Source organism: Scyliorhinus canicula, chromosome 22 (genome assembly GCF_902713615.1).
Source record: "Scyliorhinus canicula chromosome 22, sScyCan1.1, whole genome shotgun sequence".
Taxonomy (NCBI): Eukaryota; Metazoa; Chordata; class Chondrichthyes; order Carcharhiniformes; family Scyliorhinidae; genus Scyliorhinus; species Scyliorhinus canicula.
In genome coordinates this window covers 21,109,414-21,133,061 of record NC_052167.1, presented here as the reverse complement: position 1 = coordinate 21,133,061, position 23,648 = coordinate 21,109,414, and the positions used below count along the sequence as shown (strand labels likewise).

General features: G+C 48.1%; 1 protein-coding gene across 1 annotated transcript in view; it reads right to left on the bottom strand.

Moving 5' to 3' along the window:
* Window positions 1-1,026: 1,026 nt before the first annotated feature.
* LOC119956147 (annexin A4-like) overlaps window positions 1,027-23,648 on the bottom strand; it is a 60,798-nt gene continuing 38,176 nt past the window's right edge. Inside the window, exons 9-12 of the mRNA XM_038783059.1 lie at window positions 14,600-14,695; window positions 12,026-12,084; window positions 6,218-6,340; window positions 1,027-1,647 (exon numbers count right to left, since the gene is read on the bottom strand). Coding sequence (XP_038638987.1) covers window positions 1,582-1,647; window positions 6,218-6,340; window positions 12,026-12,084; window positions 14,600-14,695 — 344 coding nt within the window. The 3' untranslated portion in view covers window positions 1,027-1,581. The remainder of the gene's footprint in view (window positions 1,648-6,217; window positions 6,341-12,025; window positions 12,085-14,599; window positions 14,696-23,648) is intronic.

Genomic DNA, 23,648 nt, shown 5'->3' with positions numbered 1-23,648 from the left:
GCGGGTTTAAGTAGGGTGCTCTTTCCAAGGGTAGGTGCAGACTTGATGGGCCAAAGGGCTTCCTTCAGCAGGGATTTTATGATTTGTAACCTTCTATATGTTGTAAGTACTCTTGGGGAGCTATAAGGCATTATTTATACAAAATTACTTTATCACCCCTTATATTGTGAAGCAAAATCTTTTTTTTTTATTCATTCCTGAGATATGAGCATCGCTGGCTAGGCCAGCATTTATTGCTCTCCCTGTGGGCATTTAAGAGTTAATCACATTGCTGTGGGTCTGGAGTCACATGTAGGCCAGACCAGGTCAAAACGGCAGATCTGAAATGAAATGAAAATCGCTTATTGTCACAAGTAGGCTTCAAATGAAGTTACTGTGAAAAGATTTCCTTCCCTAAAGGACATTAGGGAACCAGATGGGTTTGTACGACAATCGACAATGGTTCGGTTATAGACTTTTTATATACTTTTTATTGAATTTAAAACTTCATCAGTGCCATGGCTTGAACCCAGATCCTCTGGAGGGAATAGATGGTGGTGTAGTGGTAATATCAGCGTACTAACAATCCTTAAAATCGGCATATGCTGTGGGTTCAAATCCCACCGTGGCAATGATGGAATTTGAATTCGATAAAATCGGGAATTAAAAGCTAATCTCCGTAGCGATGCTCACATTAGAACAAATTCTAGCCCCGACCATACACTTAAACCTGTGCCTTTAGTAAAGGAAGAGATGGAGTTAAAACGTCAGCTGAGCAGATTGAAGTATCAATTCACCTATTGGCATCCACAGTGCCCGGAAGGCTCTTCTGCGTAGCTCTGTTAGTCTGGATGACCACCCAGGTCGCATCACCATTGAGGCAAATGAGGATGAGAGGGCAAAGTAGCATTAGCTCCAACTCTATTGATGAATGGACTTCACATCAGAGCCGAGAATTGGCTTAAGTTATGCAGGAAAGAAAATGACTCGGTGAAAAGGAGAATTACCCAAAAGGTTATTCAAAAAGGGCAAAGGGACACAGTAAAATCAGCTGCAAGTTGTCACGAATTTTATTTTTAAAACATAGGCCAAGATCTTCAAATCACATATCGATAACATTAAATAATACAGGAGTTGCAAAACCCTTAACCAAACATTTAGTACCATCATGCTGTGCACAAAAAAAGGGTTGCCAGTTCAAGCAAACATGTGATGCCAATTTAGAAATAAAAGGGTTCCATTGATTACAGTTTTCAATGCTCGGCATATTAAATATAATTTAACTGCTGCCAAAGAGGTTGCGAACACTAATCTTCTGTATAATGTGGACTTTTGTTTAGACAGTTGTTACCAAAATGGCTGTTCGTAAAGAACAAAAATGTTCTGTTTATCTGGAGTTTGTGGAAACACTGGTTTAGACATGACATTTGTTAGCAAACAAATTAGGAATTTCAGGATCCAAGTTGATGTCTGGCCTGTTTAAGTTAGAACCTCTAATACCGCAAGTATACAGAATACAAGTAAATGGTGGTAAACAAGACTATGTAGATATACGTTTCACATTTGAAGTCTCAAAGTCATGGCCTTTTTGGTAAATGTGCTTCATTCATCTTCATCCATCCCACAGAGGCGCAGCAAAGTCTTCCGATAATCTCCTCCTACATCATCCTGGAGAAAATAATAAAGGCCATATTAATATCAGTCAATCCAGTTAGCCATTTCATCGCACTTGTCACGTAGTCACCTGCAGCATACTAGACACCTAGGGCACAATTCTCCCAAAAAATGACTGTGTCATTTGGGGCGGTTTTCACGGGGTGAGTTCCGCTCAGTGTTTGGGCGGATCCAGGTCGCCCACACTCAAGTCATATTTTTGGAGCTTGGGGAGTTTCTCCCTGAAAAATCCCAGTTTTATTCTAGAGTGGAAATCTCAAACCAGCTCCTCAGAGATCAGGCGGCATTTTTGAAGGGTAGCCATATTTCAAAGTTAGGACATCACGACCCCACCCCCAAAAGACATGGTCAACACCCCCAACTCTCAATGCCAGAGGGTCAATCTCCCCATCACTAAGAATCCACCTGCCCCCCCCCCCCCCCCCCCCCCCCCGGCCATCCAGGCATGAGGGTGACCCGGCCCCGAATCTACCCATCCTCGCCGACATCAGGCATCACATCACCCCACCTTGTGAGAATACCTCGCTAAAGGGGCATTGAGGGCCTCCCCCTTTCGGGCCCCCCCTCCACTTCATACACCTTCCCTTTCATGGGCATGGTCCCCCTCACGCCCCACCCAGTGGCACCCTGGCAGCGCCGACCTGGTGCCCAGGCAGTGCCGACCTGGTGCCCAGGCAGCACCAGGCTGGCACTGCCAGGGTGTCAGGTTGGCACTGCCTGGGTGCTACCTCCCGACCACCTGGGTGATCCAGTGGTCTCCGAGCCTACCGGTGTGGCCATCATGCCTGGTTTCCGTTTTTGGAGAAGAGTACTGATTTGCGTTGGTGTGTGGCCTCGTCGGTGAATATCAGGAGCTGGGAGAAGGGCTCAAAGGGCCTGCGCATATTTATATGAGCCTAATGATTCATTTAATTAAACTGACCTGGATCGCACCCAGTAAGGGCATGATCCAGATTGCATGGGCACAGCGGGTTGGGTCAATCGCAACTGGCGCAAATCCCGTTTTTGGCCTCTCCCGCTATGTACCAGCACGGTAGCATTGTGGATAGCATAATTGCTTCACAGCTCCAGGGTCCCCGGTTCGATTCCGGCTTGGGTCACTGTCTGTGCGGAGCCTGCACATCCTCACCGTGTGTGCGTGGGTTTCCTCCGGGTGCTCCGGTTTCCTCCCACAGTCCAAAGATGTGCAGGTTAGGTGGATTGGCCATGATAAATTGCCCTTAGTGTCCAAAATTGCCCTTAGTGTTGGGTGGGGTTACTGGGTTATGGGGATAGGGTGGAGGTGTTGACCTTGGGTAGGGTGCTCTTTCCAAGAGCCGGTGCAGACTCGATGGGCCGAATGGCCTCCTTCTGCACTGTAAATTCTATGATAACAGGATCAACGCCGGGTGCAACACGATGAAAGATCGCACCCCTAAATTATTGAAACTAAGAGACAACATACTGGTAACTATTGACGAACTGCATAGTTATCTAACTGTGTCACAAATGAAGAAAAAAAGTTTTACCAATTGTTTTCTGTCCTTTCCTTATCAAAGGGAGGCTACAAGGCATAGAAAGTCTAACAGACAACGTTAAACCCGTTATCTACCAGTCGAAACATTAGGCAGCAGTGGTGTTTTGCTAGGATGAAGACTCATTATCCCACATCACTACATTGAGCTGCTCGACCATGAACGATTAAAAAACTGAATGGAAATGGGAGGGGTTTGGCAGAATGGAGAACAGCGACAGCTGGCAGCCAAATTCCAAGTTGAGGAATCAAGTGATCAAATGTCGGAGCTGTTGGAACAGGCGACTGGGCAAATAGCCGAATGAAACAATTGGCTGGAGTCCTCGGTGTGCTACTGGCACCGGACATGCCCCAATATGCATGATGAGCACAAAGGATGCTGTACACCGGCTCTACACCAGGATTGTTAGGCCCCAACTTTAAAGTAAATGAGGCTGTTATCCTGTTATGTGAACAGTGCACCAGTAGTGATCTGCCAGTCCCAATGGACGCTGCAGGCTGCCTGACCAAGTTGAATTTAAAATAATACACGCATCCCTACGTCCCACTCACAACTCCAACCACCCCCCACAACCTTGGCTTTTCTATCAATTGTTCAGCGCACAACTGGCATCCAGCGGCTCTTTGCGGACTCTCTCGGAGCACCATACAATAATGCAAATAAGCTGACATTTGTTTATGGAGCATTGGTAGCCTATTAGAGTCCAGGTACAGGTCTGGTATTGGGCATGTTATTGGCTCTGCTGAATCTTTCTCGGTTTCCTTTTGACTACTTGCGAAACTCGGCCCAAAATGCCAGACGTTAGAGTCATTGCTTTCTCTAAAATGCAGTGAGATAAGGGCCGTAATTCTCTGACTATTCCCGAGCGGCGTCCTGCCGGCAGCGCACCCCAGCGCACGGGTTTCCCAATGATGTGGCAGGGGAGCGGGGGGGGGGGGGGGGGGGGGCTTCCGTGGGAAATTCCATTGACAGTGACGGGAGCAGAGAATCCCGCCGCCAGCGAACGGGGCCGCCTCCCACCACCGTGAAACACTCTGCAAACATCCCGCCCGCGGTTTCCTGAACATTTGATTTTTGCATCCTAAATTCTGTACAGACTCTTACGTTTTGTCCAATTTCCGGTTTGAACACGCAAACTGCTTGAACAGGTGCACAATACAGCAGGAAATGATTTCCCGTGGAGGCGCATTTCCTGGTTAGAAGAAATTAAGTTGGCTCACGAAAAGTAAATTACTGTTCATTCTCAGCCATAGCCAGGAACCCCTAGAAATGGGGAAACGCCGGAAGACTTGAGGCTTTGCAGAGTCAGTGAACACTGTAAGGTCTGGAGTGTTCTGTGGACAACACGAATAATCTTACAATTTTCTCCTTGCTTGCAAAAAATAGTTGTAAATAGTAACATTGTGCAGTGCAGCCCACATTTATATCCATTCTCAGAATTCCTTCCAAGCAGTGAGATACTGATCTTCAATCGGTGAAGTACGGAGCAGCGAAAAGCAACTGGATACAGCAGTATGAGTGGAGACTGGAGTTTTCTATAGCTGCTTACCCATGGGGCGACCAGGGAATCCCGCCCAAGGTCAATGGACTTTTCCATTGTCCGCGTCTCGCCCGTGGCGATCTTGCGCCGGGTGGGATAGAAGAATCCAGCCCACACTTTATGGACCCAGGTTGTCCCAAAAAGGGAGAAAATCCAAAATCTTTACAAGCTCAGTTAACGATCTTAGCCGCATGATATTGTCAGAGGGAGGTGGTAGTGTAGTGGTAATGTTACTGGACTAATTCTCCAGAGACCCAGGCTAATGTTCTGGAGAGAGGTTGAAATCCCACCACGACAGCTGGTCGAAAATAAAATGATGTATATTTTTTAATGAGTCTGGAATTAAAGCCAGTCATGACCACAAAGCTATCGTTGATTGTCAAAACACCTATTTGGTTCACTGATATCCGTTAGGAAGGAAATCTTCTGTCCTTACCTGATCTGGCCTACACGCGACTGTAGACACTCACCAACATGGTTAACTCCCACCTTCTCTTTGAAATGGCCTAGAAAGCCATTCAGTGACATTACCAACACTGAATTACAAACTAACAACATCCTGGGGGTTACCATTGACCAGAAACTGAACTGCATCAGTCATATAAGTACTGTGGGTACAAGAGAAAGTCAGAATCACTACGGAGTTTCTCAGGGTAGTGTCCTAGGCCCAACCATTTGCAGTTCGTTAATGACCTTCTCTACATCATGGTGTCAGACACCGGAATGGTTGCAGACAATGTTCAGCACCATATGCGATCCCTCAGACACTGAGAGCTCGATTCTCCCGCCTCACCCACCGCAAGAACACCAAAGGCGAGAGGTAGACAATGGAGAACTCCATTGACCTCGGGCGGGACTCTCCGGTTGCCAGGAAAACATGACCGGAGAATCCTGCCTCGAAGCAGTCCATGTCCATAGGCAGCAAGACTTTCAGGCGTGGGCTGATTAGTGACAAATAGCATTCATGCCACATAAGCAATGACCATCTCCCAAGAGAGAATCTAACCATCTCCTTTGCCATTCAATGACATTACCATCACTGAATTACAAACTATCAACATCCTGGGGATTACCATTGACCAGAAACTAAACTGGACCCAGCCATATAAAGAGAAGAGAAAGTCAGAGGCTTGGAAATTCGTGGAGAGTAGCTCACTTCCTGACTCCCCAAAGCCTGACCACCATCGCCAAAGCACAAGCCAGTGGAGTGTCATGGAATACTCTCGACTTGCCCGGATGAATGTAGCTCCAACGCACCACAAGCAGCGTGATACCACCCATGACAAAGCCACCCATTTGAATAGCACCCGTCCAACACCATCAACTTTCACTGCTACACCACATGGACTGAAGCGCTTCAAGAAGGCAGCTCACCACTACCTTCAAGGGCGTTAAGGACGGACAATAAACGCTGACCTTGCCAGCGACGCGTCCAAGTATCATGAACAAACAAAACAAAACATGCAAGAAAGGTTTGTAGGTATTAAGTGTGCGACGATGAGGGACATACCTCAATGAACGAATACAGTGACTTCCCATAGAGTCGTAGAAACTCAGTTTTAATGTCAATCATATCCACTTCACATCGAGTGATTATGATTCGAATGAGGCTTCTGTCATCTGTACCAGCACCCTGACAGAAACAGAACAGTTAAATCCTGTGGTTTTGAGTACACTGAATGATCAGAAAGAAATACACACACATGTACAGTTAAACAGGTATTTTTCTGTCACTTGTGTGACATTTTGTGCTTCTTTAAATAGATGCCGGTGCTGTGCAATAGCTTACCGTTCATTGGCTGGATTTCAACTATCCAAAACCTATGGTTTGGGGTTGGGTCAGAGGGGATCATTTCTCAAAGCTGGCCCCAACCCACCCACATTTTTGTGTAATGAAGGCAGAACGTGGGGTGGACAGCGAACTTGCTCTCAGGGGGGGCTAATTAATTATCTAATGAGATTGGCAGCCTCTTATTGAACCAATTTCTGCTATTTAGCTGCAGCCTGTCAGGTTTCCCAGGCCACAGGCAACTCAGCAGCGGAGGGGAGCGATGAGGGCTTTTACAGCACTGCTTGTGGGCCAAAAGGAAAAGGAGTGTTTCACCCCGCCCCTTACGCCTTTCACACTCGCCCACTGCCTCAAATCACCAACCCCCACAAATAATAATAATAATCTTTTGTTGTCACAAGTATGAAGTTACTGTGAAAAGTCCCTAGTCGCCACATTCCGGCGCCTGTTCGGGTCAGCTGGTACGGGAATTGAACCCGCGCTGCTGGCCTTGTTCTGCGGTAGAAACCAGCTGTCTAGCCCACTGAGCTAAACCAGCTTCTGTATTGGCCTTGAGGTCAGGACTGTGTGCTACCTGGAATGGAAACCCCTCCAGCAGTTTGGGGGGGGGGGGGGCCTGGAAGTGAAGTTGTCACTCAAGCGGACTTCTGGGTTTCCCATCCAAAACTCCGCAACTTCTGAAAGCAAAATCTTCCCTTGTTAATGTCCAGACAATAGCTCATCCGTTATGGCACAGAGCAAATCTCTCCTATGCTGCCTCAAAGCATGTTCCCAAGCCTCAATCTCAGAGCCGCACGCAATGACATACCCCTCGTCACTTTCCCATTCCCAGACCAACTCTCCTTTGACTGATCTGCTGTCACTGTATCACATTAAGGGGTAGCTGTGTGCCCAAATGCACGGCTCAGACTGTCCAAACTCATTTCACACATAGCAGGATAACATTTATCCATCTGTCTGGGCTGAATTGAAGCCCATGTCCTGGATATCCTGGCCAATGATAATGCTAACCTACTGCATCATACCGTTCCCAAAAACTTCTGAAAACAACATGTGGCAGCTAAATGCAAATGACTGGGTGGCATGACCACAATCACACAGTGTCAACAAGTAAAAATAGCAGAGTCGACACAGGAGTGTGCTCCAAGTTCATTGGAATATGTATAAATGCATAAAATGTGAATATCTAACTTTGTTTTGCCCCGCGTCTTTTAAAAAGTTTAACATTTTCAATAAAAAGGAATTGGCAAAACAGAAAAAGGATCTTAGCGAAGTCTAAAATGTATTGCGGTGGATTCTCCATTGTCCAATCCTGGTATCGGGATTCCCGATCGGGCGGAAAATGGCGGGTCGGCCCAAAAAACGGGATTGGCGCCCGTTGCCCGACCTGCTGCAACGCTCTGCTTCCCCAACGCGGCTGTAGCGAGTTTCCAGAAACCCATCCCGGCTTCCCATCCCAACCCAGCGGGACAATGAAAATAGCTCATTAGAGTTGGGGGTCTTCCCTGGGATGGGGCTGCCAATGCTCCTCTTCCTTTTTGCAGCCTTGAACACCCATTAAACATTCACTCAGTATGTAAGACTTAAAGTTTTCCCAGCATAAAATGAAAATGTGCTCATCTTGGCAGTAATTTAGACAGTTACTCATTAATTCATAAATACACATTCCTAATGATGTGAAAATATTCTCATCTGCATCCCTTTAAACAGTAAGTCAGAATGGAAGAAATAAAGGTTCTCTCATGATAGATTGAAAGTGATCCCACCTGCATCCCAAACCCTTTTTAAAAGATTCTGTCGGTATGTCAAGTTTAAAGGTTTGTGAGATAAAGGTGAAAGTTAGGCTTTAAAGTGGTGGAAAACTTTGAAGTGATGAAATGAAAATGTGATTTTGGGCAGGACGGTGGCACAGTGGGAGCACTGAGGTCCCAGGTTCGATCCCGGCTCTGGGTCACTGTCCATGTGGAGTTTGCACATTCTCCTCACATCACTTTTGCTTCTTTCACTACTTACTTTAAATACTTAAAACCTTACCTTACCTGGCTTAAAACCGACCTAGTTTTTGACATTCACTCTAAAATATAACGATATGGATCAGCGCCAGAGCTGGCCTGATTATGCTCGTCTGAAGCAGCTTAGACTCCTTTCCAAAATTAAAAAATGTTCTATATGCTGTTGGCTGTTCATTTCTAAAATTGCTGAAGTGGAAAAAAGGGGGCGCGATTCTCTGCTGCCCACGACGGGTCGGAGAATAGCGGGAGGGCGTCCCCGACATTTTTAACGCCCTCCCGCTATTCTCCCTCCCACCCCACCCCCCCCCCCCCTCCACCCCCCCCCCTCCCCACCCCCACGGCCGCCCCACGACACGAATCGCTGCTCGCCGTTTTTTACGGCGAACAGCGATTCTCCCCAGGCTGATGAGCCGAGTGCCCAGGCCTTTACGACCGTTTTTACAGCAGCAAACACACCTGCTTGCTGCCGTCGTAAAAATGGCCGCAACATGCCCGTTCTGGGCATCCAGGGCCCCGATTGGCACGGCAGTACCACGGCCGTAACGGACGCACTCTTTCTCCCTCCGCCGCCCCGCAGGATCAGTCCGCGGGGCGGCCGAAGGAGATGACTGCCCCGCGCATGCGCGGGTTGGAGCCGTCCAACCTGCGCATGCGCGGCTGACGTCATCGTGCACGTCAGCCGGTGTGACGCTTGGCGCGCAGACTTAATGACGGTCGCTAAGGCCGCGATGCCGTGCATCACGGGGCCCCGCTGCTAGCCCTGCCCGGGGGGGAGAATCGGGTCCCAGGAGGGGGCACGGAGGCTGCCGTGAAACACGGCCAGTTTCACGGCAGCCTTTGCGATTCGCCGCATTTGCAGAGAATCGCGCCCCCCAGGTTTATTCAGATTTCTGAATTATAGTCAGTAGCGTAGTGCCATTATCACTGGACTAGTAATCCAGAAACCCAGGCTAATGATCTGTGGTTTGAATTAAAATTTCAATTTAATAAAAATCTGGAATTAAAAGTCAAACAAAAACCATTGTTGTGAAGACCCATCTGGTTCACTCATGTCCTTTAGGGAAGGAAATCTGCCATCGTTACCCTGTCTGGCCTCCGTCAATGTGGTGGACTCTTCAATGCCCTCGGAAATGGCCGAGCAAACCACTCAGTTCAAGGGCAATTAGGGATGGGCTGGGCAATAAATGAACATCCACCCACTGAATAAATGAAATATTTTTATTGCGTTTATAAACTGGATGAGGAAATTGCACAACAGCAGACCAATGTTCCTCATCTTATTTAACTGGTGTTTAACTACATCATAGAATGTTGCTATGTTTGGTCTCATAGCACTCCACTGATCTGGACCAAAAGAAAGTCTCTATTGTTCTCTGAATAGGTGGAGTGACAGATCGTAGGTGTAGTGACTGATTGTAAAGTAGTAATGCTTGCTTTACTGGCTCGATAAAACTACTCAAATCTTATTACATTAGCTCATACAACAGGCTGTCAGAGGAGACATGTCGAGCATTGCCATAGACACCGATCTCTGGATTATATGAATTACCGTGACACTAACAATTAGGCAGATCTTATTTGAACTGCTGAATGGACTGTTTTGAATTTGTAAGTTCCAATTTAGTCACATGTGGAAACTAACGCTGCTTTCAGGCAATGTCACAGAGGGACAGCATGTAGATAAGAAATAGGGGGCGGGATTCTCCGAAATGGAGGCAGAGTGTCCACGCCGTGGCAAACGCCGTCGAATTCTGGCCCCTACAGGAGGCCAGCACGGCGCTGGAGTGGGTTGCGACACTCCAGCCGCAGATCCTGGCGCGAACTGGGTGCTGTGGGATCCGCGCATGCGCAGTTGCGCCGGCACCAACGATGACATGCGCAGTGGCGCCGATGCCAACCGACGCATGCGTGGTAACCTCGCGGAGCGCTCCGGCCCCTCACCAATATGGCGCCGGGGTTCTGGGGCCGGTTGCGAAGGGAAGTAGGCCGGGGGAGTGGGGGAGGGGTGAGAGGCCGGCCCGCCGATTGGTGAGCCCCGATCGCGGGCCAGACTCCATCGGAGGACCCCCCCCCATAGGCCACCCCCCCCCCCCCCCCCCAAGCCTTCGTGACGAGTCCCCGCCGGCAGCAACCATTTGTGGATGGCGCCAGTGGGATTAGGCCGTTTATGCGCGGTCACTCAGCCCATCCGGGCCAGAGAATCGCCGCTCGCCGTTTGCGGCGATTCTCCGAGCTGCCGGCGCGATTCGCGCGGCGCTGGTTTTGGGTGGGGGGGGGGGGAATCGTGTGCGGGGGTCGGGGTGGCGTGGCGGGATTTGCGTGGCTCCCAAGCGATTCTCCCACCCAGTGGGGGTGGTGGGGTGGGGGTGAGGGGGGAGAATCCCGCCCAGGAGGAGGGCAAGGATGGATTCTTGGGGACACCAGAGTTAACGGTGTGGGAACAGGAAGAGTAGCCATTCCAAGTGATTCTCAGGTTATGAGTATATAGATAAGGGTGGAATCGGGTGACGGCAGGTCCAACCCGGACAGTGGAGAGGCATTGGAGGAGGACAGTGTGATGAAACATGTCAAAGGCTGCAGACAGCTCAAGAAATGATGAGGGAATGATTACTTTAGTCATAGTCACACAGGGTGTCATTGGCGACTTTTGTAAGAGCTGTTCCTGAGGCAGGGATGGAAATCTGATCAAAGGGATTGAAACATGTGAGTTCCAGGAAAGATGGAAACAGACCAGGGGAGGTGACAACCCATTCAAGAAGAGGAGAGGAAATGGGAGGTTGGAGATCAGACAGTAATTTACAAGAACGTTTGGTCAAGGATTTGTTTTTTTTTGAGGAGAGGGGTGATGATAGCAGACTGAAAGGAAGAAATTAACAACATCTGAAGAGAGAGAGAGAAAGAGAGAGAACGTTAACACAATCAGCTAAAATGGCATCAGTTGCTCTGAAATTTTGTGGGGACTAAACACTGTTGTGTCATGTGCTCTGGGATAACACAGGCTGCAACTCGATGCAGCTTTGACCAAACGATACTCCAGACTTTGAAGTAAGTTCAATGTGATTTATTGAACCATTAGCACAGTTCTCTATGAGTTCAACTCTCCTGCTAATCTTGCTATAGTAACTCAGTCTAAATAACCAGTCTGCTCTAAGCCACGTGGTGGGTGTGATGCTTCTGATCTGCCCCTGTCCTACTCTCTAGATGTCTGTCTGTGGAAAGAGACAGAGCATGTGTGCCCTGTCCTTATATATGGGTTGTGTAATGCCCCCTTGTGATAGTGTCACCTCTGGGTGTCTTGACTGCCCATTGGTTGTGTCCTAGTCTATGTGTTCATTAGCTGTATGTCTGCATGTCATGACATCTCTGGTGCTCCCTCTAGTGTTTACTTAGTCTTAGTGTATTTACATTAACCCCTTGTGTATTTACAGTGATGCATATCACCACAAACACCAATATTGTTACAATTGTACATAATGGAGGCAAGTTAATTAAAGCAAAAACCTTTTTTGATGCTTACCGACATAGCTTCATAAAGCTTTGTTGCAAAAAAGCTAGCTGGGTTCTTTGCATATTGCACTACAGTAAACAAAAGATAAAAACATAGTGTAAACAAACGAGGAACACTACGATTGAAAAAGGTCAAGACAATAGATAGAATGTGCCTTTCATGCAAAAGCTTGTTGAATTGGTCAAAAAATCTGTACAAATATAACTTCCGTATACTTTATAAGGGAGTGGGTAAGGAGAAAGATCAGGGATTTCATTTTAAAGACACATTTAAATGTTTTGTTGCAATCATGTCAAAGGGACTCCGGTATGGGTCCACTATGATTATTGGCCCCTTTCACCGCCTAAAACATTCACTCCCTCCACCACCAACACAAAGTGACAGCTTCAAGATGCACTGCAGCAACTCAACAAGGCCCCTTTGACAGCACCTTGAAGACCCATGACCTTGGTCAGATGAGTAGATGCACAGGAACACCACCACTTGCATTTCCCTCAAAGTGACACACCGTCCTGACTTGGAAATATGTCGCTATTCCTTCACGGTCGCTGGGTTAAAAATCCTGGACCTCTCTTCCTAACAGCACAGTGGGTGTCTCTACACCATATGGACTGCAGCGGTTCAGGAAGGCAGCTCACCACCACCTTCTCAAGGGCACAAATGTTAGCCTAGTCAACATCCCGAGAATGTGTAAACGGATGTGAATGGCTCAGCTGGACATGGACTTTTAAGGATGCAGCAATTGCAGGAATAGAGAGACTGCCTGGGAACGCTGTTCCCGGAGAGTCTCACTCTTACCTGGAGGTTCTGTTGCAGGATCAGAGGGATTCCGGACACTGCTTTCCCAGCATTCTCTTGCGTAGCATTCCTCAGGACACCTCGCAGCTTCAATCATTCCTCTCTCAACAACCACCTTACATTCCCATCTGAGGAACCAACATTCAGACTCCATCTATTCCCCCTTGCATCCATGTGTCACTGGTAACCTTCACAAATGTTGCCCTTCTCTGCTGTATACACACAAGCAATTACTCATATCCTCTGCTTTCTCCCCTTGCAGGTGAAATCAGAGACATAGGAGGGAGGATCTCCGGTGACAGGAACCTTGAGAGCCACTGGCAATGCATGCCCCCCTAGCCCACTGAGACGGAGGTCTTGTTCCAAGAGGCCGATGTCAACAACAACCTGCGGTGAATAGCTGATCATCCTCAGGCTCTGCTTCTCATGCTGGATGCTCATGAAGGGGCTGGTTTAGCTCGGAAGGGGCTGGTTTAGCTCACCAGGCTAAATCGCTGGCTTTTAAAGCAGACCAAGCAGGCCAGCAGCACGGTTCGATTCCCATACCAGCCTCCCCGGACAGGCGCCGGAATGTGGCGACTAGGGGCTTTTCACAGTAGCTTCATTGAAGCCTACTCGTGACAATAAGCGATTTTCATTTCAGTTCAATTTTCATTTCACGCCCACCTTTCTGGCCTGTGGGCGATCACGTGGCTGAGGTGAAGGGGGACAGTGCTGATGGTGTTCCTGCTGGTGTTGGTGGTATTGATGCTCCCCTTGCCCTTCAGGTGGTGCAAGGTAGAGCTGCAAAAGCTGCTCCCATGTCATGATAAAGGCTGGAAGCAGGGAAGTGCGCCTGAAGTTGAGGGAAGTGCAAGACGGGTGAAGTAACTTTCCCAGAAGTTGGCAATCATTTGTTGAGTGCTGTCACTCAGCCATGGGTGGTGCTCTTCAGTGTCACTAGTTAAAGCCTTCCTCGCCTGTCAGTTTCACAGAAGAAGCACTGCCCACCGTTTCTATTCCACCCCCCCCCCTCCCCCCCTGCCCCCTCCGCACTTGCCTAATTAACCTTGGTGGGTCAAGAAATAGGTTCTTTGGCTGTTAAAGCCAGAATCCTTGGTTAAAATAGAACTCAATAACCAACCTGTATATTGAAATGCCTTACCTGGCAGCCGCACAGGAGTTCCCTTCACACCCACCAGAGTAAAACCAGGAAGATAGCAGGATGATGTTGGGATCCCGACCCAACATAAACCTTTGGAGACTTAACTCCTCACATGCACCCAGATTTGCCTCCCTTTGCCTGGTAAATTCCCCCCAAATGGGTTCACTCTTTCCATTATTCAGCTGTTGGAAATTTCTGCTCATCCATATGGGTAGGTGGTGGCGTAACGATATTGCAACTGGGCTAGTAGTCCAGAGATGGATGGTGAAATTTCAATTCAATACAAATCCGGAATTAAAAGTCGAATGATGACAATGAAATTGTTGTCGTAAAAACCCATCTGGTTCACTAAATGCCCTTCAGGAAAGGAAATCTGCCGTCCTTACCTGCTCTGGCCTACATGGGGCTCCAGATCCACAGTGGTTAACTCGGAGATGGCCTAGTGGGCAATTAGGAAATGGGCAATAAATGCTGGACCAGCCAGCCTCGCCCAGATCCCGTGTATTTAAAGAAATTCCAGTTCTATATGTCAGACACCTAACCTTCCTTCAAAGACAGAAGACTTGCAATCCACAATTTTATTCGGAAGTTATACATTCTACAATTATAGACCTCGTGTGAAAACATGATGTAATTCTTACCCAGGGCCAGCATTCCCATTTGGAATGTACCAGACATTTCATCTTTAATGGTGTCTTCAATATCCTTGTTAGTTATTTGATAGTATTCTTCAAACACTACAAACAAAAGAGAGATGGGGATCTACATTTAGAAAATTGAAGGTAATTGAAGGCCCTTTCACATTGTCAAACAATTTTAAACTGCTGCATGAGCCAATAGTTGATTGCACAAAAAGACTCCACGATTGATAAAATTGAAGTTGCCAAAGACACAGTGGGTACATTTTACAAATCTACACTCCCGGTAAGCGCCTTGCTCGACAAGAACATACAATGAAGAATCAGGCCAAAGGTTAGTGTATCTGACTCATGGCACTGCCAGTTTCTCAGCAATTAATCAATCACCATAAATCTCAACTTTACTGCACAACCCGAGCCAGGAATGCAACCTGACAAAGTATAACCTTGTGCTGCTGTCAATCATCCTCCTCCAATGACAGACAGTCCAAGTATAGGTCTTTTGCATTCAGTTTTCCTCTTGGGGATAAGGCACAGTTCTTTCCTCATGTTGGCTCACAGTGCTTTGGGCATCACCTTCAAATCGTCAGGTTACTTGAAGGGAAATTTGAAGTCTCACGTGCGGAGGATTCCTCTGGCCAAAATGTCGCTTGCAGTCCAGCCGGACCTGACCAGCAGCTTTAAAGAATGCAGCGATTTGTAAAAGCGAAGAGAAAGTCAAGAACATACATTGAAGTAATAAGGACGAGCGGAAAAGTGTCGGGAGAACGGGGCCTCACGGTAGCATGGTGGTTAGCATCAATGCTTCACAGCTCCAGGGTCCCAGGTTCAATTCCCGGCTGGGTCACTGTCTGTGTGGAGTCTGCACGTCCTCCCCGTGTGTGCGTGGGTTTCCTCCGGGTGCTCCGGTTTCCTCCCACAGTCCAAAGATGTGCGGGTTAGGTGGATTGGCCATGCTAAATTGCCCGTAGTGTAAGGTTAATGGGGGGATTGTTGGGTTACGGGTATACGGGTTACGTGGGTTTAAGTAGGGTGATCATTGCTCGGCACAACATTGAGGGCCGAAGGGCCTGTTCTGTGCTGTACTGTTCTATGTTCTATAACAGGCTCGATTCCCTGCGCACAAATCCAGAAGGAACGGTGGAGGGTCACTTGTGCATAAAGAATAGCCTGTATTTAGTTAGCACCTGTAACAGAATAAAATGTCTCAAGGCTCTTCGTTGGAGCATTATAAAACAAAATGTAATACCAAAGCACATAAGGAAATCATAAATCATATAAGCCCTGCCAGAGAGAGGGATGAAGTCAAATAGCCAGAGGACAGAATTTGAGGTGGGGACTAAAAACAATGGACTCAGTCTTCCCAATATTATTAACCGTTGACAAGTCACCAATTTGTTTTAACCTGAGAATTGTGTGTGGCATGATGAGACCTGCCCAATGGGATGGAGGCAAAATATTGATACAGTGAAGGTTGCAAATTATGGTCAGCTGTAGGAACAGGTGACTGTCATTGGTTGATGATTTCAGCCAGAGCAGAAGAACATTAGGTGAGCTTTCTAAGATCAAGGAAGCTTGCAACTTAGATTACAGAACACCTTGGGCGGGATTCTCCGTCCAGCCAGCCCTGTTTTCCGGCACGGTACACTCCCGCCGACAGCGGGATTCTCCGTCACCACAGCCAGCCAATGGGGTTTCCCACTGTGGGGCCACCCCCCGAGCCGCCGGGAAACCCGGGAGTGTGCAGCGGGCAAAGTAGAGAATCCCGCCGATGAGAATCCCGCAGTGTATTTCCCACATTCACAGAGATAAAGAGAGCCAAGCTTGATTCTTCAGTGACTCATGTGAGCTTAATATAGAGATAAACAGAGCAGGGGATTCCGGAGCTTAGCGCCTTGGCAGCTGGAAGCGTGACCAGCAAATGGCGGTGTGATGAAAATCAGAGATGCCCAAGGGACTGGGATCAAAGGAGTGCAGAGATTCAAAGAATTGTAGGACTAGGGTAGGTTAGACAGATAAGGGGAGGGGGTGGGGGAGAGGGGGGGAGGGGGGGGGGGTGCAGTGAAGCTACAAAGGGGTCTGAAAACGAGAATTTTTAAAATCCAGATGCTAATTGACCAATGTTGGTTCCCGGCCTATTAGCAGACAAGTAACAGGTCAACAAGGTTTGCTGCAAGTTAGGATACTGACAGCAGGGATTTTGGAGGAGTTCAAATCTCCAGCCTGTTTACTAGTCACCAGGGTCTACATATGGTTCTGGAAACGTAGAATAGATCCTCTGTTCGAGACGATAAGTCTCACTATTTCGCATTCACTTGCTATTGGCCAGGGACGCAAAGTGGGACTACTGTATTACACTTTCCAAATATCCGAAACCATACAATACCAGAGCAACATTATCATCACAGAATTTACAGTGCAGAAGGAGGCCATTCGGCCCATCGAGTCTGCACCGGCTCTTGGAAAGAGCACCCTACCCAAGGTCAACACCTCCACCCTATCCCCATAACCCAGTAACCCCACCCAACACTAAGGGCAATTTTGGACACTAAGAGGCAATTTATCATGGCCAATCCACCTAACCTGCACATCTTTGTGACTGTGGGAGGAAACCGGAGCACCCGGAGGAAACCCACGCACACACGGGGAGGATGTGCAGACTCCGCACAGACAGTGACCCAAGCCGGAATCGAACCTGGGACCCTAGAACTGTGAAGTGATTGTGCTATCCACAATGCTACCGTGCTGCCCCAAAGATAGAATTGAAAGACACTATTATGCACATATTAGTCGGCCACTGTCGCAGTCACTTAAGAAAAATGCACTCTCTCTTTGGGAAATTGAGGTGATTTATGGTGCTTATCCCTTTAAGGGCAACACAGCAGAGTAAGGGTCACCTGGCTTGGGGGACCAATTGGGACACAGAGTAGGTAATCACTCTTAGGCAGGAGACATGTCGGGGTCTAGGTGCAGCCATATGGCTGCTGTACTGCTGTCCAGTTCTTCTTATTAATAAATCCTTTGTGTTTCTCTTTCTTTTTAAATTTAGAGTACCCAATTCATTTTGTCCAATTGAGGGGCAATTTAGCGTGTTCAATCCACCTACTTTGCACATAGAACATGAGAACATAAAACAGTACAGCACAGAACAGTCCCTTCAGCCCACGATGTTGTGCCGACCATTTATCTAAGATCAACCTAACCTACACCCCTTCAACTTACTGCTGTCCATGTGCCTGTCTAAGAGTCGTTTAAATGTCCCTAATGACTCTGACTCCACCACCTCTGCTGGCAGTGCATTCCACGCACCCACCACTCTCTGTGTAAAGAACCTACCTCTGACATCTCCCCTATACCTTCCTTCAATCACCTTAAAATTACGTCCCCTCGTGACAGCCATTTCCACCCTGGGAAAAAGTCTCTGGCTATCCACTCTATCCATGCCTCTCATCACCTTGTACACCTCTATCAAGTCACCTCTCTGCCTTCTTCGCTCCAGTGAGAAAAGCCCTAGCTCCCTCAACCTTTCTTCATAAGACATGCCCTCCAGTCCAGGCAGAATCCTGGTAAATCTCCTCTGTACCCTCTCCAAAGCATCCACATCCTTCCGATAATGAGGCGACCAGAACTGGACACAATATTCCAAGTGTGGTCTAACTAGAGTTTTATAATTGGGTTGTGGGGGGCGAAACCCACGCAAACACGGGGAGAATGTGCAAACTCCACACGGGCAGTGACCCTGAGCTGGAATTGAACCTGGGACCTCGGCGCCGTGAGGCAGCAATGCTAACACACTGCGCCACAGTGCTGCCCCTTTGTGTTTCGAATGAAGCCTCTGGAGATGCATCATTACAGAAATTAAAACTGACAGTACAATATTTATGTGAGAATCAGTGTTGAAGAGGGCCATTTAGCCCATCAAGTCTGCACCAACCCTCTGAAAGAGCATTCCATCCAAGCCCACAACCCTGCCTTTTCCCAATAACCCCTTAACCTAACCTACACATCTTCGGTCACTCAGGGACAATTGATCACTACCAATCCACCTAACCTGCACATCTTTGGACTGTGGGAGGAAACCGGAGCACCCGGAGGAAACGCACGCACACACGGGTAGAAAGTGCAAAGTTCACAGCCTTCTGCGGCAAAAAGTTCCACAGATTCACTACCCTCTGGCTGAAGAAATTCCTCCTCGTCTCAATTTTAAAGGATCCATCCAAGGCCAGAATTGAATCCAGGTCCCGGGCACTGTGAGGAAAAGTGCCAACCACTGTGCCCCCGTGCCACACTGGTGGCCAGAAAGTTGCCATCAAGTAAAGGTAAACATAAAGCCATCATAGTCCAAGATGACCATAGGCTGCTTTCCCCTTTGTGGGGGAGTGCTGACTGGTGGTGATTTAACCAGAGGGTCACCACACCTCAGGCGAGGGGCAGGGTTGAGAAGGCGTGAATTACCTCTCAGACCCTCCCATGAAGTATCACCAGAAAATCAGCATCAGGATAAGGCTCTGGTCAGACCCCATTTGGAATATTGTGAGCAGTTTTGGGCCCTGTATCTAAGGAAGGATGTGCTGGTCTTGGAAAGGGTCCAGAGGAGGTTCAGGAGAATGATCCCTGGAACAAAGTGTTTGTCATATGAGGAGAGGTTGAAGACTCTGGGTCTGTACTCGTTAGACTTTAGATAGATGAGGGGGCATCTTATTGAAACTTACAGGATACTGAGAGGCCTGGACAGAGTGGACGTGGGGAGGATATTTCTACGAGTAGGAAAAACTAGAACCCGAGGGCAAAGCCTCCTGAAAGGTTGATCCTTTAAAACAGAGATGAGGAAGAATTTCTTCAGCCAGAGGGTGGTGAATCTGTGGAACTCTTTGCCGCAAAAGGCTGTGGAGGTCAAATCACTGAGTGTCTTTAAGACAGAGATAGATAAGATTCTTGATTATTAAGGGGGTCAGGGGTTATGGCAAAAAGGCAGAAAAATGGGGATGAGAAAAATATCAGCCATGATTGAATGGCGGGGGGCAGCATGGTGGCGCAGTGGGTTAGCCCTGCGGCCTCACAGCGCCGAGGTCCCAGGTTCGATCCCGGCTCTGGGTCACTGTCTGTGTGGAGTTTGCACATTCTCCCCGTGTCTGCGTGGGTTTCGCTCCCACAACCCAAAGATGTGCAGGGTAGGTGAATTGGCCACGCTAAATTGCCCCTTAATTGGAAAAAAATGAATTGGGTACTCTAAATGTATTTGAAAAAAAGATTGCATGGCGGAGCAGACTTGATGGGCCGAATAGCCTAATTCTGCTCCTATGTCTTATGATCTTATGGACACAGACAACACACTCAGGAATCAAGTGTCGTTTTCTAATTTTCAATTTTAAGCACCATTGAATCTCTCCTGGAACTGGTCCAACACCCCAAGATGTAAAAAGATTGTAACCCAGGATCTCTCGAGCTGCAATATTAAAATCGTATGTCAAGCATATTTATTGGCTTTAGTCCACTTACATATAAAAAGTAAAATACAGTATTTCGTATAATTCTTTGTAGTCCCTGAATGGTTAAGTGACCTTTATTTTCCCTTTTGTTTTGAATTTCGGAAAAACTGGCGTAGCACAATAGCAGGGCGGTACAGGCCCCAGGGCTTTTCAATCGGATGAGTAAATATAAATTATATTCTACAGGGAGTGTCGATTTACTGGTTAGCGGGGCTCTATGCTGCAATTACAACTCTCAGTCAACTGCCACGTCAGTTTAGCAGTGATGCCCAACATGGTAAAACTTACACTTATGCAGCCATTTTAATGAATCTATAATGATTGTGTTTCAAACAGAACTCATGCTGTGTGCAAAGTTGTTAACTGTCAGATTGCCAGACAAAACACTTGGGACCAGATCAATCTATGCTGAGGAACGCTCATGAAAATTACTTGTCAAGAGAAGAAAATAATAAAGTAGCTCTGGGAGCCTGTCAGACAAGTAAAACTGCTTTCACTCTGGATTAATGCGTTATTACGGGCGTGATTGAACAGCCACGCTGCGGCCAGAAAGCAGCTCTCCGCGGCGCAGCGTGGCTGATAGGAACCGGGATCTCCCCAGCTCGCAGCGCCTCGCGAGATCTAACGCGATCTCGCGAGATGTTGCGATGTCAATCCCGCCCATTGTGGGTGGGATCACTTTTAGACAAATCTGCATATTAGAGCGAGACAGCTCTCACTAATATGCAGTTTCCCAAGGTACCCCCGAGGCATTCAGATCAATCCCCTTCGACTCGGGGACATTGGGCGGGCGAGCACTGTTCAGTTCTCATCTCCACATACGGGGACCAGACGGAATGGCATTCGTAAGGGTCTTCCAGGGGATCGGAGCCCCCAGGTGCATGCCATTTGGGCAGGGCGGTACCCCGGCACTGCTGGTGCCACCCAGGCAACCTGGCAGTGCCACCCAGGCAACCTGGCAGTGCCATCTGGGTGCTAGCCTGGCACAGCCCAGGTGGCACTGCCAGGGTGAATAGAAATTACCCTGCAAAAAAACGCTAGCGATTGGGCCAGGAGGTGCCCTGCGTGGGTGTTGGGGTGGGGTGGCGAGGCGGTTTAGCTCAGTTGGCTGGATAGCTGGTTTGTGATGTAGAGCGAGGCCAACAGCGTGTGTTCTTAAGTGACCATCGAGTGGCCATGAAGGGCCTTAACTGGAGCAAGGGCAGGTTTTACATCTTGCGGTCCTGTCCGCCCCCACCGTAAATTGCTTCCCAGAGGGAATCTCACCCGTGTAATTTCGCGCCCCCCCCCTCCCCCAACACCCCCCCCCCCCCCCCCACACCCCACACCCCAACCCCACCCCATCTCAAAGCCCGCCAGGGAAGCGTACAATTCAGGCCCCCACCCCGTCTCAAAGCCCGCCAGGGGAGCGTACAATTCAGGCCCAAGAGATATTCTGGACTGTTGCCCAATTTTCACTGGGATGGAACAGGTAGATACTGATAGACCCTTTTCTACGCAGGTGAAATGCGTTAGGTAGAAGCACTGATAAATTGGGTTTTACATAATCCATGCTGGAAAGGGCTCATGAGGTGAATGTCCTTTCTCATGCCCAATTGTTACAATGGGGCGGGGGGCGAAGATAGAACCTGAGTGTATATAAACGGCAATCACTGTCCGTACCACTTTCCCTTCCAGGGAAATGGATTCGATGACAGGGGCTCATGCAATGATAGTATTTCCGTACTCCAAGAAGAGGAGCGTCACTCAATACAATTGTGATGTCCTCTTTCTAAAGGTCTTCAGAAGATATGATTATAATTAGAATTGCTTTTCAGCCAGTTTCTTATGCAAGTGATTTCATACTTTTCTTTGAAACCAAATATTGACATTTTTCTTCCACATATTGCCACCAGTGAGAACGATGAAGTCATGATATCCTCCCTCCACTGAGCTCTCAGCAATTTTATTTCCCAATCTGTACCTTTTTGTTGTATTGATTAGCAATCCTAGATTTGCTACTTAAATATACAGTATTTCTAGGGCCTAGGATATCAAATGCACTCGATAAAATCCAAACCTTTCAGAGAACAGCAAACAAACAGGGCAGCCAACAAAGTGATAAATGACCAATTTGCTTTTGTATGTTTATAATGTTGATCCATAGAATTCCTACAGTGCAGAAGGAGGCCATTTGGCCCATCGAGTCTGCACCAACCCTCCAAAAGAGCACCCCACCCAGGTGCACTCCCCCGCCCTATCGCTGCAACCCCATAACCCCACCTAATCATCACATCTTTGGACACCAAGGGGAAATTTAGCCTGGCCAATCCACCAAACCTGCACATCTTTGGACTGGAAATTGAGGAAATATTGGCTGGGGCATCAGGAGAACTTCCTGCTTTTTGCTAGTGTGTGTGATCGATAATATTAGAGTGAGTGTGAGAATTTAGGGATTGCTCCTGAAGTACCTCCTAAATTTAGCTCTTAAAAGCTCCTAAATTTACAGCTTGCTCCTGAAGTACCAATGCTTCAAATAAACATTATTTCTTAACCAATTTTCAAATTTTAATCTTCCCAACACTAAGCGACGGTAATAAATTTGTAACCCTGACGTCTGGATGCAGCTATGAAGGAGTACGTTGCACATTTGGTGGCTCCCGCTAGGGTCTGACTTTTGGATCTTTCCCTCGATTTTCTACCGGACTTTAATTGTGAAGCTGAAGACAGAGGCAATTGTGTACTGACTTCCCACATCGGCGCATGGAGAGAAGGACTGCGAGTGCTCATAAAGGCAGAAACAGAAAGACAGAGAAGGCTTGGGCTGAAGCTGCAGCGGGAGACAGCATGGCGGAGGACCAGACCTCTGGTTTGCTGACCCAGCTGTCAATGGAGCAGCTGATGCAAGTTATTCAGAAGGCTTTGCTGAGCAGAAACGGGACTGCTTGGACCCAATAAAAGAGTCGATTGAGCGGCTGGAGCTTAGATTGGACACCCAGGATCGGGCGATCCAGAAGGTGGAGAAGGCGCTGGCTGAGCAGGAGGAACAACAAGCTGCGGTGGAGTTGGAGGTAGGGATGCTGAGAGACCAGCAGAAGAAGCTCCTGGAGAAGGTGGAGGACTTGGAGAATAGGTCCCGGCGGCAGAACTTGAGAATCGTTGGGCTCCCGGAGGGGTCCGAGGGAGCGGACGCTGAGGCATACATCGCAGATATGTTTGAGAAGCTGCTGGGGGATGGGGCATTCTCCCGACCCTTGGAGGTGGACACGGCTCACAGAGCACTAACGAGGAAGCCGCGAACGGGAGATCCCCCCGGGGGCAATGAGGTGAGATTCCACAGGTACTTGGATAAGGAGCGTATTCTACAGTGGGCCAAGCAGACCAAGCAGTAAGTGGGTCAACAGTATCCTGCGGGTTTACCAAGACCTGAGGGTGGAGGTGGCCAGGAGAAGAGCGGCCTTCAACCAGATTAGGTCGATCCTTTTTAAGAAAAAGGTGAAGTTCGGACTGTTGTATCCGGCCTATCTCTGGGTCACGTACGAGGAACAGCACTTTTATATTGTGTCGCCTGAGGACACGCTGGA